Source organism: Nannospalax galili, unplaced genomic scaffold (genome assembly GCF_000622305.1).
Source record: "Nannospalax galili isolate Female #2095 unplaced genomic scaffold, S.galili_v1.0 scaffold253, whole genome shotgun sequence".
Classification (NCBI taxonomy): domain Eukaryota; kingdom Metazoa; phylum Chordata; class Mammalia; order Rodentia; family Spalacidae; genus Nannospalax; species Nannospalax galili.
In genome coordinates this window covers 5,135,170-5,153,498 of record NW_008335287.1, presented here as the reverse complement: position 1 = coordinate 5,153,498, position 18,329 = coordinate 5,135,170, and the positions used below count along the sequence as shown (strand labels likewise).

The 18,329-nt window shown below is 36.9% G+C and overlaps 1 protein-coding gene across 3 annotated transcripts in view; it reads right to left on the bottom strand.

Annotated features, from left to right (window-relative positions):
• Positions 1–18,329, bottom strand: part of Mdga2 (MAM domain containing glycosylphosphatidylinositol anchor 2) — an 899,633-nt gene that overhangs the window by 260,441 nt on the left and 620,863 nt on the right. For all 3 annotated transcript variants that reach the window (XM_008829871.3, XM_029561983.1, XM_029561984.1), the window contains one exon: positions 15,772–16,041. In XM_008829871.3, the coding sequence (XP_008828093.1) occupies positions 15,772–16,041 (270 nt within the window). The remainder of the gene's footprint in view (positions 1–15,771; positions 16,042–18,329) is intronic.

Here is an 18,329-nt window from a genome sequence, read left to right as displayed (position 1 = left end):
CTGTGGGTATTTCAAGGAAAAATATTTTCATAATTGCCCCACATTAAATATTTGCATTATTTACAGTGTCTGAAAATGTCATTTTATTGGTACAATAAAACTATTTAAATCAATGACTTTTGTGTTGGAGGACTTGAACTCATTAAGTTTTAATGTCAATAATCAATTAAATTCTTGCTCCTTTAAGAAATCAAAGGACGATATCTGCAATTCTCAGTAGTGGCTCTCAGGTGTTTCCAAGGTCCATCAGCAGCAGCACCACCCAGAACTTGTTGGAGAGTTCTTGATTGTTCCCAAGAACAGATCCTCTGCCAAGCCTTCTGCAAGTCTGATATGCTGTCCAGTTTGAGAACCTTGGCTTTAGGAAACAGCTATTCTGTCATTCTTTAAAACCTCAGGTTCACCAGAAAGGGAGGCAGGACATCAACATACTCATGGATTATCAGGTTGTTGAGACTCACACTAAAAATGTGCCGGGGCATATCTTTTTGCTCTGTATGGCCCTTAAGAATATGTTTTCCTGATTATAATACTCGGAACATTCTCAAGAAACAGCTCCAAAAATATGAGTGATAAAACAGCATGATGAGTGCACAAAAATTAATGTATCTTACTGTATAACCAAAACTTGAGGCAAGTTTCACAAAACTATTATTTAGTAAAAGACAGATTCATCAATAGTAAGATCCCAATTTACACCTTTTTTCAACATTCCTACAGTGATCAAGACCGTGCAATATACAAGGCAAATTGTCAGTCTGTTCCTCAAGAGAGCTACTTACACCAGATGAATGAGGACCAGGTGCAGAGTGGTTCAGGCTTAATTTTAATCAAAGGATAAATGGAAGGGAAGCAATGTGCAAGCTTATATTCCATGAAAATGGCCTAGAAAGGTTGTTCATGGTGGTGGTGGTGGTGGTGGTGGCATCTGTTAAAGGTGCTGCTTCAACTGGGGTAGATGAAGCCAAGACTGAAAATGGAAGAGACAATCGAATGAGGAGCAGATCCATGAAGATCTGAGCATGCTGGTGCAACATAAAAGAAATAAGAAGTGTGTGTCGGTGTTTCCTGAGCACTCACGGCGGGTCTATCAGAATTCTTGCTGCTAAGGCTACAACGAGGCTAGTGAAGGAGAGGATGAATAATTATACAAGATACTGGGACTGAGGGTGCTTAGTGTTATGAGAGGAACTATTTAAACAAGTGAAAACTAGTTATTATGTAAGGATCACAGAAATGGCATGCGTCTGGGGGTTCCTGAGAATTCAGGGGCCAAAGGAAGACACCTAGATGCAGACTGACCTTCGAGGGGTAGCAGCCTGATGTGATTACCGACAAGTTCTTACCTTTGCCACAATTGCGTCTAGTCCAGCTTTTACTAACTGGTAAACTCGTTTAAGTCACCACAAAAAGTACTTCTTTGTAATTTCAAAGATTTATTTCCATCTCCTTGTTAAAGACATAGGGTCTGTCCCTCTGCCAGGGTTGACTCCTTCAATTGTGCTCCTGAAGTCAAATCTAGGTCTGCATCATCATCTCCTCTTTCTCTTAAATTCTCCCCTTACGGCAAAGTCTTTCCAATTTATGTAGACACATGAATATAAGCTCCTCATTCATTAAAAATACATTCACCAAATCCAAAAATACACAGAAAGCTTTACTCAAATTCTTTATCTCTTTCCCATGGTTTTAATTCCCAGTAGATAAGGAACTCTTCTGGTGCTTTGAGGAAGGAGAAGTTCCAAAGGTCAGATTCTCCATTGTGTTTGCTATGTTCAGTTCATACTGACCTTTTGGTTCTAGCTCCAAGACTGAATCTTGTGTCTGAAGCTGGGCTCTCCTTGTCTCATCCCTGCCTATTTCCAGAAGTTCTTTTTGCACCATTATTTCTGTCTTAGAGCAGTTGCCACTTTAGTAAAAACTCAAGGTCTAAGCACTAAGATACAGCTACTTGTTTCCAACCACCTGCTGGGGCTTTGTGTGGTACAGTGCTTCAGAGCTTGTGTATTATAATGAAATATCCCTTTATCTCCATGTTTAAGACATGATGGCTCTTTCTTTCTTTCTTTCTTTCTTTCTTTCTTTCTTGCCTTTTTTTTCCTTTTCCTTCCTTCCTTTCTTCCTTTCTTTCTTTCTTTCTTTCTTTCTTTCTTTCTTTCTTTCTTTCTTTCTTTCTGGAACAATGCACTCTGTCTTTTCCTGCTTAGTTCCTTACTATTTTTAGCTTCTCATAATTTTCCATTGCTGCTTCACTTACCTAGCATGTGTGCCCCAGTCTGATTCAGTTACCCAGCAGAGATCCCACTTCAAGTACTAGACTGACACTTTCTACAACTTCTGTTTGTCAGAAAACAATTTTCCATGTAACTACTATTTTAAAATACTTTCTATTCTCTGAACTCTCAAGCTTTCTGAAAACAGAGGTGATATATATTTCTGTCTTTCTCAGAGTATATGCTCTTACAAAAATGAGTTGTCACATCATATAGACCCGTGATAAAGAAAACCACAGTGGAGGGGTTGCAGAGATAGCTCAGAAGTTAAGAGCACTATCTGCTCTTGCAGAGGACTGGGGTTCGATTCCCAGCAGCTATCAGCCTTCCACAACTTTAATTCCATGAGGTCTAATGCTCCCTTCCGGCCTCTGCAGGCATTGCATGCACTTGATAGAGTTACTTGCATGCAGGCTAAAGACACATATGCATAAAATAATATTTTTAATTTTATAAAAGAAAGAACAGAGCAAGAACTTGTAGATACTTTGTCCACAGGGCACATATCTGAAGCTATTTCCAAGGAGACAGCAAATTGGCAGTCATGACCTACAGATCAGCAAGGACAAATTTGGTCAATTGTGAGATAATGGAGAAATTCTGAATATGGGCTGTAGATGGCACAGTATTACGTTAAAATAAAATTTCTACATTTAATAACTGTACATGGTTATATGGGAAATGTTTACTGAAAGATTTTGTGTAAAAGGTGCTATATCTCAAATTTATCAAATGGCCCATAAGACTCATATACAAAAACATATATATGTATATAATATAGGAAGTAGAGAAATATAAACTAATAATTAAACTAAAGGTTATATATGGGGATTCCTTGTTCTGTTCCTATTTCTAAAGAAGTTGCTTGATAAGCTGATAAAAACTAACAGATTTGTGTTATGAATACCCACAGTTTTGAAATGTGTCTTGTCAATGACAATACCGAAGATTATGTTTTACATCTCCAGCTGATTATTCTTATGTTACACTAAAATTACTTCTTATGTCATTTTGAAAATTATTAACCAGAAAAATCATCCTCAAATACTGACATAAGATTCAAAAAATAGCAGGTAAAGCTAGGTTTGGAAACTAACTTTATCAATCAAATATATTTCAAGTAAATAGATGAACACTCCATGTGGAGTGGAAATAGTTGGTGAAGAAGTCTGAACATCAGGCGTTGTTTGTGAGCTGTTCCTCACAATCTTCTACTCTTCTGCAGAATATTCTCCTTACTACAACACCTGATTGGTCCTTCTGGCAAAACAACTCATTTGAATAAACAAAAATTTGCAGTGTTCTGTGTTAACAATTATCTAGGTATTTCAAAGAAAGAACCCAAATATGGGATCATCTAATATACAACATATTTAACTTTTCATCGATAGCCATAATTTTTTTGTCTTTTTTTTTTTTTGAGGCAGGGTCTCCCTGTAGCCCAGCTGTCCTGGAACTCACTATGTTGACCAGGCTGGCCTCGAACTCATTAAGATCTGCCTGCTTCTGCCTCCCAAGTGCTGTGATTAAAGGGGTGCGCCACCCGGCAATAGCCATAATTTTACGCAGTTTCATTCCATTTTAATAAAATATGTGGTCATATGTAATTTTATGAAAACTCAGTCAAATCAATTAACATATGTAAATGGTTCTGGCAGAAGTACAATGTGATGCTTCATCAGGGTGGAGTATATTCCAATGCATGTGTATATGTGTATTAATATATTTGTAGTCTCAGGAGAGACTACTTTTCTAAACATCAATCTGAACCTCTTTTTTTAACTATGTATGTTATCTATAAATGTAGCATAACAGAAGAAGTACATGTCAGAGGTCATATTACATGGAAAGATGCCTTTATCTGGAATTCAACATGAAACAGGATCAAGCCAATCAGAATTTATAAAGCTATTGCAGGTGTGGTAGCACACGCCTTTAATCCTAGCACTTGGGAGGCAGAGGTAGGTGGATCTCTGTGAGTTCAAGGCCGGCCTGGTCTACATAGAGAGTTCCAGAACAGCTGGAGCTACAGGGAGACCCTGTCTCAAAAAGACAAAAAAAAAAAAAAAAGCTATTATTCTAAAGTGTGTCCCAGAATAATCCTCCAGAATCTAGTTCCTTGGCTTAGGGGAAAGAGTGAAACTTAATATCTTAGTTTCCTATGTTTGGTTTTACTTTTACCATTCAAGATATGAATACAGAGCACCAATAGAAATTTGGCTGACCCAGAAAACATCTTCTTAACTGCCTGTTTAAGGAGACTTCTGCACAATTATACGCAACCATTTTTTTAATTAGAAATGTTTTATTAATTTATTTTTATTTTATGCGTATGAGTATTATGTCTGCATGTGTGCAAGTGCACCGATGTTGTGTTGTGCTCACAGAGGACAGAAGAGGGTGTCAGATCCCCTGGTACTAGAGTTATGAATGGCTGTTAGGTGTCATGTGGGTGGTGGGATTCGGACCCAGGTCTTTGGCAAGAGCAGCCAGTTCTCCTAACTGCTGAGTTATCTCTGCAGCTCCCTCAATCATTTATTTATTTTTTACAAATAAATATTATTCACTTAATAGGACTTTTCAGCAAAATTCAAACATGTCTCACTGGCAGGTATTGTGAATCATTTTTAAACCACAAATTTAATTGATTACACATTTAGAGGCAGTACTGTATACATTTATTATACTGATCTAGATAGTTTGGTATTAAGGTTCCTTCTCGGTGTATTTGAAATTATTTTTTCTTCACTGAAGACATGTTTTTTTAAATTTCTGGCCTCTGTTTGTTTGCTGCCACTTTATTCCTTTATTTATTCCTCCTTGTCATGATGGGATTCATACAAGCTTGCTCTCTCTGAATTTTTCCTTTTCTTTTTGGTGAAAGAAATCCATAAATCATGTGTGGTCACATGTCTTGGCAGAGTTACATTGCTACTTTTAATATTTATTGTATTTCATTTGGTTTCCCTTGAGCCTTGAATGACTGGCATGTATTTATGACATTACTCTGTACATTCTAGTATCATAGACCTTAACCTATATCAGAGACTGCAGCTCATTTATTTTTCTCTCTTTATGTCCAATCAAAGATTTGACAGACTTTATTTAATGTTAATAATTCATAGTAAAAAGTACCACAGAAGAAATAATAATATCAAATTAAGAAAATAAGCCAGAAATGAAGTTGATGCAGAAAATAAATACAATAAATTTTTATACATTAATTTATGAGCAACGTAGGCTGAAGGTTTCACACAAAGCATTTTAGTAGACAAAATAAATTCAATTATTGAATTGACCATAGTTACACTGTGTAAACAAAAATGTTGTGGAAAAAAATAAAAACAATTTCTATAATCCTCAGAAAAATATCGTAATGTAAAGCAGTAAAAAAACTATGAACACATTTAACACCAAATAAATGCTAATTGGGAGGACTGTTTATTAAAACACTGCCCACTGGTTAAAACCCACAGCCAAGGGAAATTCAGCAAAGAGGGAAGAAGGTAACATTACAGGATAGACTGGGTGATGATGCACTGAGCACGTGGAGGAAAGTCAACATCAGACTACACCAAGAGTCACACACCCCAGTGATTCCAAGAATGGCAGGTTCAAGTTTGGTGATCTGCACTTTCATTGTACAACAAAGACTCTGATTCGCAGCTCAGCATCAGAACTAGTGACCCAGAGGAGAGCTGAAAACACAGCCCACATGCTGCCCTCCACATAGCTCATCTTTTGAAACAAGGCTCTAAAAGGTACTGAGCAGCAGTAACTGATGTGCTATTCCTTGACAGGTAAATAAAGAAAACTAATCCAAGATGACAGTCTCATAGTCTGTCAAGCTGATACAGCTTCCCTAAAAGCTGTGAAGATAAAATCTCACTGAGCTCAAGGTAGTCTAAGTTTGTTGAGTTCTGAGGAAATAGCTATTCTTTAGAATGGGAGCATGCTAAAGGATATGCCAACACTTAGAATTATAAATCCAGTGTAGATTTGAGGAAAGTAAAACCCAGAGTCTTTTCTTTCCTTTTGAAATTCTTTCATAAATTATTAAGATAAAATCTGAATTAGAAGTTCTTGTATTATATATCTCTAGGAAAATAAAACATTTCAAAAGTAAACTTTTGAGAAAGACTCGATGCCTGTTCATTATGGCAAATGTGATATTTCCACTCTTGAAGTATCTGTAACTGTTGGCATGAGTTAATCTCAGCAGTCCTTCTTATCCAGGCTTCATGGCCCCAGAAAAATGTTTGACTAGCATGTTCAAGACCCAGTACCAAAACAAATAAAATCCAAAACAAAATGACCAAAAAACTTACAGTTCACTGAAGTCATTAGCACTAACTTTGACCCTTCTGAACCTGTTTCACCTTTGCAGCTTTACTTCTATTCTTCTAAACCAAACTTTTTAAAAAGATAATTCTGAGTATCTTAAAAAAATGGGCATGCATCCTCAAAGAAATCCAGTTGAAATTTTGTGTCACTTGACTTATTTCTCAGTCATCACCTGCAGCTGTCCCTGGTGAACAGTGGTCTGTTCTTTATGAGTTCAAGTCCTTCACATTCACATACAAACGAAGAAATAAAATATGGAAAGACGGAGAAAAGGGGAGATGGGGAGTGAGGGAGGGAGTCGGGGGGGCATCTGAACTTCAACGGTTACTAAATCTTCCCTTAAAATATTTCCTTAATGAAGTACCCTATATAATTTTTAGACTGTTCGGATGATTATTTTTTGCTATATAAAGAAGGCACAAAGTAAGATAATGAATGATTAGAGAATTACGGACTGCTACTTCATCAGACTGAGAGACTAGTGCTCAAAAACTTAATCCAAATATTCACTTGTGTTCATCTTTCTAATGTGTTTCTTTGCTAACTGGAGAAGAACCTAAGCACTGATAAAGTTTCATGAGCTTAATATTTTAGATTATAGAGTAGATCACCATGGAATTATGTGTTTATTAAATATTCTCCCCTTTTATTTAATTCTTGAGGTAGAAATTGACACATAATTATGAAATGCAGGCAACCAAATATGAAAATATGTACAAGTTCTGGTACCATTTAAAATCTGGTGATGAATTTTATTGATAAGGAAAGAAAATTTATCCCTTTCAATGCATTTTTTTCTTAGAAAAATATTTATTAAATTTAAATCTGTAACAATGCCAATAATAAGGGGTTTGAGGTTGTGTTGGCAAAAGATGAATGTTGTCAAATTTACCATATTATTGGGGTTAGCTGTTGTTTCCCCCTTATTTCTACTTACAGTGATTCTAGAATTTAATAAGATAGAGTGAGGAAGCTATAGCAAGGTGAAGGTTTGCAAGTTTTCTAATTCAATTAAACTGTTACTTATTGAGCATCAATTATATAATGGAAACCTTAGCTGGGCAGAGTCCCTGTCATTACAGAGAGAACAAAAAGTAATTCTAAACCAAAGCTTGAGTGTCTTAGAGCCTAAGAGTAGCAAAAATAAATTTGTACGGTATTCATGCTCAATTCAGTGATTTCTAGTTAAAAAGTTATGTATTCTATTTTTATAGTTCCTAGTTTGTAGAAGGACACAAGATCAATTTTCCTCCAACCAAATCTTTGGAAGATCTAACTTTAATAGGGAAGCATGCTTTGTTATTGTTAATTTAAAAATACATTTTATAAAGAGAATCTTGAGATATCCATTCTTTTTTCATATCAATTATTATTTATTTTCTCCCATTACTTATTGGGCTTTGTTAGTTTGTTGCGATTTGGTATTTTTTTTGTTTTTGAAAATAATATGCAAATTCATTTCAATGCAAAGTCAAAAAATATATTAAAAAAGGCAAAGACAGTCATTGGTCCATTCAAAAATGCAGTAATTAACCATGTATTACAATAACAATATTAGAAATATGGTAAAAATATATTGATTAAATCAGTATTTCTAGTAAAAACAAATTCTCTCCACTATTGTGAACTAATGATAATTAAAGTTCCAAATTGTCTTGTGTTTCTTACTGAGGCACAAGGGGAACACCGGCTGTTTAAAATGCTACAATGGCTTTGGTCGTCAATACTTTATATCTCTCTTTCGCTGTGCTCTTATCCCTCAAGAATCTGTTTTCATCCCCCTCTATGTCACACCTCACCCTACTGATCTGTCAAGACAAAGCCATTCCCATTCACCTTGGTGAGAGAAACAGCACTGTGTATAAAAGCCCAAAGAATTCCATATCAAGTGGACCTGATCAATATCTAATCCCTCCTTCCCTCCATCCTGTGTCAGAATGATCTTCCCTTGTTCTGCCTCTAAAGCGTCCTGCCTGGGTTGCTCTTGGTCTGCACTCCCTCTGCTCATTTCTTTCTCTGCATTAATCCCTATTTCACCACAGCTTGCTTAACTCTACCAAGTATTTGAGTTTCAGGTGTTTTAAAAGTAATCATTTCTATATCCCTACTTTTTTCTCTTATGCTCTTTCAAATTCCTCAAATAGTTATCTTCACAGTAATTCTTAGATACATGTCCTTCTCACCATGCTGGTCTAGCTTTCGATCCACCTCTCTGTCACAAGAGCCTACTGGCCTCATCTTCAGAACTTCAGAAACTCATTTATTTGAACTATTTCTGGCATGGTACATTGTCTACCAAAGCCTTCATTCTTAAAATTGATTTTTAAAAAAATCAGTGGAACAATATTAGTTTGGGGCTCTTTATAACGTCACAAAAACCTTCTCATTAAAAAAAAAATGTTTTGTCCTTTAAAGGCAGACATTTTCCAGGTGCTCATTTCTACTTTGTTTACAGCATAGAATCTTTAATCTGTAACTATGAACATAGGCAAATGAGAAAAGATGTCTCTAAGACCAAAGTCATAGCAATCAAATAGTTTTAGTCAGGTAATATTTTAAATATCATGTCACAGAAATACTCTACAAAATAATGCATTATTTATTCACATTAACGTGATTTCTAAACTTACATTTCATTTGCGTCTTTGTGCTAGGGTGAGGAAAACTAGGACGAGAATTTATACACAATGTCCTCTCAGAAGCCAACAATGAATAAGAAGCAACAAACAAAACTCAATACAGTTTTGTCAGGAAGTGCGTACACTGTGAATTTGTTTTTGGAAATGGCTTGTCCGTTAAATGAAATGATTAATTTAGACACAATACTGTATCATGTATCAGCTAATAATCTTGCATAATTCCTAAATTATCACTGGGGAAATGCATACATATTACTGTATTTAGTGCACAGTGCCTGAATTAAGACATATTGAAAGTAATATACATTTATTGTTCAATTTAAACTATTCTTTGTTTGAAGATTAAGCTATTTGCTAATTATTGTTTGTGTGCTGTTGATTTCCATATCACAAAATTATGCAACTGTTTACACCTTTAAAAGGAAATTACATCGGGTTTTCTATATTTTATACCATATTACATTTTTGTTTTTCAAAAATAAAAAATTTCTTTTTCCTATGGCAGTTTAAAGAATAATAAACTTCACAGAAAAAAATCAGTCTACAGAACACAGGTACTTCATATTTAGTTTGCTTGTAAAATTTGAATTTTCTCTGTTTCACTATTGTCTTTCAAAATACTTAAGTACAAATGATAGCTTCCTTTAATTCATTCACTATTGTTTAAAAGTACTAAATCATGTGTCTGTTTCTGACTTTATTATTACTCTTAGCTCACCTACAATTTCTTAAGACTCACATTTTTTTACTTTTATGCATAGGAATGTTATGTCTGCATGCATGTAAGTGCACCCATGCTGTGGTGTTGTGCAGTTCCCACAGAGATCAGAAGAGGGCGTTGGATTCCCTGGAACTGGAGTTACAGATGATTGTTAGCTACCATGTGGGTTCTGGGATTTAAACTCTGGTCTTCTGCAGGAGCATCCAGTGCTCTTAATCACTGAGCAATTTCTCCAGACTCTCTTAAGACTTTAAAAGTGACTTTTTAAAGTTCACCTGTTACATTTACTTTTTTGGCAAGTCATCTGCCTATTTCAGGCATTTCATAGGAGCCCAAAGAGCCAAGCAAATCCCCCAGCAAGTAATCTAGAGTATTTAATAGGAAAACTGAAGAGTGATGTCCAAGGAATGGGACAAACTGGTGTCAAGCCATAACATTGCCAAACCAGCCTTTAATCTGCTCAACTCAAGGGAATCAAGACAGAAAACATGGACTAACTACTTTCTATAAGACACACTAATATAAATACAAAAGAAAAACCAAGAAATATTTCTGAAGAAAGAAAAAGTCTTGAACAAATTTTATATGAAATAAGTGACAAAAATAGTTTTCTTTTTTTATGTTTGAGTGGTATGCATGCTTATGTATATGCATATGGGCACATATGTAAGGTAGGTTACACTTATGTACATAGGCAAGGGAAGGCTTGAAGTTGATTTTGGCATTCTTCCTTGATTGTTCTCCACTGAATTCATTGAGACAGGGTCTTTCAGCTGAACACGAAGCTCATCCATACTGCTAGTCTGGCTAGCTGACCTGCTCTGGGATTCCCTGCCTGTGCCTTCCCACTGACGATGGAAGGATAGACAGGCTTCCATTCCTATGGGGTATTTATGTGACGTCTGATGATCCCAACTCCAGTACTCTTGATTGTGTGGTGTCTTAAATTCCTATTTTGTTCCTATAACAAAATGCCCTAACAAAAGCCAATTAGAAGAGGAAGGGTTTATTTTAGATTTTAGCTCATAGTTCCAGGTTATAGTCCACCAGTGCAGGGAGGTCAAGGGAGGAACTTGGAGCAAGAATCACATCCAGTCATGAATAGTAGGAGAGTGAGTGCCTGCATCTCCTTGCTCATCTCACTGTCTCCAGTCTCATGCAGTTCAGGATTTCCTGCCTAAGGAATGTTTCCACCTACAGTGGGAAAGTCTTTACACATCGGTTAAAATGCTTAAGACAATCCCCCATAGACATTTCCGTAGGCCAACCTGATCTAGATAATTGCTTACTTAGATTTGAATTGAAGGTGATTCTGGACTGTTTCAAACTGATAATTAAACTGGTCATTACACATTTTAAGAACTTTATTCACAGAGACATTTTCTGAGTTGCCTAACAAAATATTATTTCTCAGAAAATAAAAAATAGCAATTGACCACAGATGATTAACACATTGTATTTACCAGATAAAAATATTAAAATAGTTATGATTAAAATGTTTAAGAAAATAAAATGCTGGGCAATAATAAATGAAGAGATGGAAAACTTTACCAGGCTAGTGGAAATTATGTCTGAATCAAATGTAAATGTTAAAATAGAGAAAATACAATAAGTCTATGAACTCAGTACATGTGTTCCATTGAAAATTAGAAACAAAATTCCAGACGAGTCAATGAGAAGATGAGGCATTAAGAATTGCATAGACAGGCACAGAACAGAATAAAGTTATGAAAAAGACAAAGGAATAGGAAACTTGGCAGAAGGTCTAACAGAAATGAAGACATAGCATCGATGAAAGAGAGGAGAAAAGGATGGGAAAATTAAGAAACTGCCAAGAGGAATTCCCAGTTACATGACTGCAATCCACAGGATTAATAGGGTCAGACAAATCAAAACAAGGCAAAGAAACCACATCAAAACACACACTGAGATTGCTGAAATATTTCATGGTATTCTCTTGGAAAAATCATTACAAAAAGCAACTAGAAGAGAGTACACTCAGAAACACTGTGGACAGATCACAATGCTAACCTAAAGAGGAGTATGGAAAGGGATATGGGTTCCCCGACTTAGGAAGCAGAAGCTCCTCATGGTCAGGGTGTCCACCAGAAGACAGAACAAAGGCACCAGGAGCGGAAACAGATGAAAACGGAAAACACAAATAAGTGGCAGATTTAAACTCCTTAGGAGCTATCATTTCAAGAGTTACATGTACTGTAATGCTCTGAATATAGCATTAAAAACAGAGTAGCAAAAGATAACAAAATATAGCTCCAATATCAATGATTAGGAACTCAATTCAAATATAAAAAGTTAGAAGGAACAAAGATAAAAGAACAGTTATAATATGCAAATATTAGTGGTAAAAAAGAAGGGCTCTCTTAATAAGATAAACTAGATTTAGAATAGAGAAAAGTGGCTATTCAGAGGGAGGCTTTACACATCAACAGCCACCAAAGACATAGCAGTTCTAAATGAACACATGCAGGCACACACTCACTCCTGCACATCAAGAATGAAAACAAACAGTTAACAGGAAGCAAAAAGTAACAGAACTGAACATAAAAGTGGATAAAGTCACAATTTTGGCTGGAGACTTTTTAAAAGTTTTTACTTATTTACTTTAAATTTTATTTATTTTATTTTATATGTATGAGCGTTATGCCTGCATGTGTGTAAGTGCACCCATGTCATGCAGTGCCCACACAGGACAGAAGAGGGTGACGAGGATGGAAAGTTGTTAGCCGTCATGTGGGTGCTGGGATGGGATTCGAGCCCGGTGTTCTGCAAGAATAGTCAGTGCCCTTAACCGCAGAGTCATCTCTCCAGCCCTTTACTTATTATTATTATTTTATGTGTATGAGTGTATTGCCTACATGTGTGTAAGTGCAGCTGTGTCTGCAGAGGTTAGAAGAGGGTGTTGGATCCGCGGGGACTGGAGTTACTGATTGTTTTTTGCTGTCATGTGGGTGCTGGGAATTGAACCTGGGTGCTTTGTAAGAGCAGCCAGTGCAGTGGGGCACAATACACTAAAATATTCTAATTTACTGATCTTGTTATTACTTGTGCTTGTTCAATAATGGCTAGAATAAACGCGAGGGCATTTCTAAACCCAGTAAATCACGACAGAGAACTTCAGATGAAAATAATGCATCATCTAGGAGGGGCGTGGAGTCCACTGAGCTCAGCACCCAGCATGTGACTAGAAATCAAAATAATTTTCTTTCAGACATATTGGGCAACTGCGCTTCTCATGACTTGGAAAAATGTGCCTCAATCACTGTAAATTTTGAAAGGATCAGATAAAAAGGCATTTTTCTTTAATCACAAATATTCTGTTCAGGTTTCAACCATGAAATTCATACTCAGTTTGAGCTCAGTATATTTATGAAGTGAGATATCATGTATAAAAACCAGTATGTATTATATATACATTACATATATGTTTTAAAGTGGTTTTGTTTTTTAAAAAGGTCAAATGAAGACTTGGGAAATGTTTCTAGAGTTTTACCCCTATTTGAACCCTCTTCTCTTCTGTGTAGAAATTTATTCACAGACTGACGCACTCATGCATCTTTGTTCTTCCTCGGAAATCTGGCTTGTGGATTCCATGTTAGTTATACAAAGAATGAAAGGCACTTAGTCTAGCATCCTATTTGTTACTGGATCCATGATACAGCTAAACTAGGCCCTATAGAAGTCTATACATTCAGAAGACTTGAGAATAATTGATTAGAAAAGAAAAAGAGGAATAAAATCTGTTTCTCCTAAATGATTCTCTTGCCCAGGGACAAAACACATATGCCTCATATTATTCTAGCAGGTTTTCTCCCGAGTTTAATGTAGTACTCATTAACCAAGGCTACTATTATATTCAGTAAGATTACACACAACTCAATTTGTTGAATTCTTTGAATACCGCTACTGAGGAGTCCCACTAATAACACAATATGCTTATGCAAATGTATATTTCAGAGAAATTAGAGGCATAAGTAAGAAATTATAGATCAGATCAATAAAATTTTAGGTGATGTGTTACAGTTGGAAATGTTGCACTGTAAGGATGCAGATGAAGTCTGTAGGTAGGGTAGAGGTAGTCTAGATTGCCACACACACAGCTGGTCCTTTCTGGAGGGTACCTGAGCAATGTAGGCATTCTTGGCTGTGTTCATAATTCAGTATCACAATGGTCTTACCCCTAAAACTAGATTGAACTCATAATTTTTCTCAAGTGAGCTCCTTTCTTTGATAAAATAACAGAATAAACAGTTCACCACTGGATGCACAACACTTTAGGCTCAGTGTTATAATACTTTCATCTCAACCCTACGGCAAGATTTGACAGATTATTTCACAGCTCTTTTGTAATATAGGCATTTTTAAAGCAAACAAACAAAAAGAATGAAAAAAAAATGCTGGTGGTTGTACACAGGTTTTTTCCTGTTTCTTTCCTTTTACAACAATTGGGGTAGATGATAGACTGTGGTTGTTCAACAAAACAAGGCTTAAAAGGAATCTCAATTCATTAATATTAACATTCAAATACAGAAGGTTGAAATTTTGATTTCTGAATCCAGTTGTTTTAATCACATAAAGAAGCATTATGAGAGTTATATTGGAGCTGCTTTATTTGCCACAATGCATAAAGTGGTTTTTTTTTTATATTATAGAATATTCTATGGTCAACAGTTTTGTGGCCAAGAACTTACTCATCACAGTATCTTAATTTACACTATAATACCTCGCAGAATTTAAAGAGTATAATCTTATCAAGTAGAATATTTCTAATAATTTGGAAACTGATAGATAACTGTTGTCATTAAAATCACCACACTATATCCACAAAACTACACATGTTAATGTCAATGGACCCAATTACGTTTGGCCTACATCATAATCTGTCATCATAAATAAATTTCATTTGCATATGCAGAGGGTCTTCTTGGTCATGTGAATGCCTCCATTAACTTCAAAGGCATCATTGTCCAGGTCTACCACCTAACCAGAACCATGTCAGCTGAACTGTGACAAGAAGATAGGTTCTCATTTTAGGTCCTCTTTAAATGTCCTGAACCTCCTCCAATAATGGAAGTGTGTACAGGCGTCAATATACTAAATGGTAGCTATCGCAGGTGCATCTATGTTACTGCTAACTGAGGGGCTTGTAGCTTATTTCAATCCCTCAAATAAGCTTTGTCATTTCTATTGCTTATTTTTCCAAGTATTTCCTCAATTTCAGTCTGTCAAAACTATATACAAATGTCTTTATATATTTCATATTAAGCTAAGTCAAAAGGACTAGATAATATTTTAAAAATTCCATCTCTCTTTTATACTGGCTAAATACCACATTACATGACAGTCAACATACTCTATTTTCAGTAAATGGAAGTATAAATTTTTGTGTAAGAGTACATGTACAAATCTCTATATAAGGCCACAGTTTGCAATCCTCCTATAAATGGGGTTCAATATTTATTTAACATCAAGCTGATACTTTATTAAATGTCTAAACTAATATGTAATCTGAATACTTCATTGTTCCATACAACATTTAATGAAGTTTTACTAATAACATATTATAAGAACAAGTCAATGTATTATTGTATTTTGTAAAATTTATTCTATTCACATTTGAAGCACTGTCATTATAATTTAAGATTTTTAGGTTCCACTTAGATACTATCTTACTACTTAGAAATACTTTCACTATTTTTGGAATATAAAGTTAATATATAAGGAAACAGTCTTAAATCAAACATAACAGTATTTGCTTTTCTCCAGGAAAACTTACCTCTTACAATGATGTTGGTGGACTTTTTTGCAGGGTTTCCCACATTATTATTGGCAATGCAGCTGTAAGTACCAGCATCATCTGAGGTGATGGCAGGTATGGTCAATGTTCCTCCATTCAAAACAATCTTTTCAGGCAGAGTCCCAAAGGACCTGACCCAGGTGAGGGAGGGCACAGGCTCTCCTCCTGTCGTAACACACACTAATGTTATGGCTTCTCCAGGATTTACAACTATAGGATCATCCACCAAGAGCTTAATGGAGGGAGATGCTAAAAGACATAAACAAGAGACATGTACCTATTTAGATATGCCACAACTGGTATCCAAAAGCAGGGTGATTGTCATTTGTTCAAACAACTGAAATGAAATATTGTTCTCTTTTCCTGAAATCAGATGGTACTACTCAAACTCTAGCAAGATTTGTAAAAATACTAAAATACTTTTGTATTTTAATTAAGTGGTATAAATTAAAAAAAAAACTTAATTGAGAATTTTAAACCTGGAGTAGTGTTATGAAACCGTTTCCACCAAACTAAGACTTTCCCTCACTGGACTGTCATGAGATTCAGGTAATTAACCAAATTCATCAGCTCAGGAAGCTCATGGAACTAACCAGACTCAGAAAGCTTCACAAGCTTCACAAGGCCTGTCTCCAGTTTCTGGCAGGATAGACAACCCCCTGTATTGAACTGCCTAAAATTTGGGCAGAGAGCTCAGGGATTCAGCTTTAATTAGCCATTCACCCATGAGGGCTGGGCTTCTCAGCTGTGCATCTGCTCGTGAGTCACCCGTACTCCTCTACGTGTCCCCATAATCTCCTGGTTCACAAGCTAGACTTGAGAGCAGTCAATTCTTTGGTTTGTCTTTGATGCCCTAACTGAGGTGAGTAGATGCTTGTTCATAAAAGTCACACAAGAGGGGAATCCCAATTCATATTTCCATGGATTATTGTGCTGAAACTAGAACCACAAAAACAATTGAAGTTTTCAAGTATAGTGTCTCTTTCTCTTAAATAATGACAAGCTACATTTATTTTGGTCATCCATAGCTGTTTAGTCCTTGTAGTTTCATGGCCAAATGAAACTAAATTTCATGGTGAAAACGGCCAAACACTTCACTTTTGTATGACCCCGGATTGAAATGATTAATTCTTGTTGCCTAAAGACAACCAAATAAGAGCAAACATAAATCTCAATCTCACCACACAATGAACATTGGCTGCTGTTCTTTAGGTACAGCCAGGTCGTCTAATGCTAACATCATTTCATATTACATGTGTCACATACTTAGGAAAGTTTGGGCGGTGAGTTCTGATAAATAAAGCTTTCAAACTTAGGAAGAAACAAAGGTACATAAGCCCCAACACAGACACCATATGTGCTGGATAGCTTTAGTTGTAACCTTGACACACCTGTGGAGTGGTAACTTCAATTAGGGGATTGCCTCCATTGGAATGGCCTATGGCCATGCCAGTGGAATATATTCTTGATTGTTGAGGAATGTGGGCTGGCTCAGCTCACTGTGGGCAGTGTCACACCTGAGCAGTTTGTTCTGTATTATTTAAGAAAGCAAGCTGAGCAGGGACCAGGGGAGTAAGCCAGTAAGCAGCATTCCACGGCCTGTGCTTCAGCTCCAGCACCGAGGCTCCCAACCTGAGTTCCTACCTTTGCCTCCCTTAATGATGAACTGTGACCTGGGAGCTGTAGCCAAATAACCTCTTTCCTCCCAGAGTTGGTATAGGTCAGAGTGTTTTGTCACAGCAATTGAAGACAAACTAAGCTCCATACCTAATACTTTCTAATGTTTCAGTCAGAAAAATCTCCAAGTGAAAATAAGTTCAGAAATCCCCAAGTAAAAAGTCTAAGATCACCTGGGGAACCGGTGCTGCTTCCTGATCCTTTTCGCCCAGGCCAGCTTGGTGCCTTCCTTGGGCTCCAGGAGCACTGCTTCGGGACCTGGCCCCGCCCTGACCTCTCCCTGCTTCCCTGGGCATCTTGGGGTAAGTCTATAGCGCAGCTCTCCGCGCCGGGACTCCCTAAGCCACATTCACCCTCCCATCCCTCCCGCCGTTCTATACTCCTAGTTTGGTCCCTGCGTCATTCCTAGTCTTGGGGCCCCAGACACCTGGGGAACCAATACTGCTTCCTGATCCTTCTGACCCAGACCAACTCTGTCCCTTTCTTGGGCTCCAGGAGCACCGCTTCTGGTCCTGGCCCCGCCCTCACCTCTCTCTCCTTCCCTGGTCCTGCAACACCCGCCAGCCTCTTTCTGGGGCTCCGAGGCTTACCTTTCCTTTCCCTGATCCTTTGCATCCAGTACAACCCAGCTACTCAATACACTCCCTGGAAAATCGTGGGGCTTATTCCCACCCCATCTGACTTTGCATTCCTGCGTGGCACGACCACGGCCAGGGTCTCAGGTCAGTCCAACACCCAAGTTCCTGAGGCCAAAAGCATTCTTAGAAGAATCCAGACCTAAGGAGAAAGCCTGAAAACTTCTGATCCACATTGGAGTTGGGCCACCGCGGAACTCCTGAAGACAAAAACAATCCGGCCTC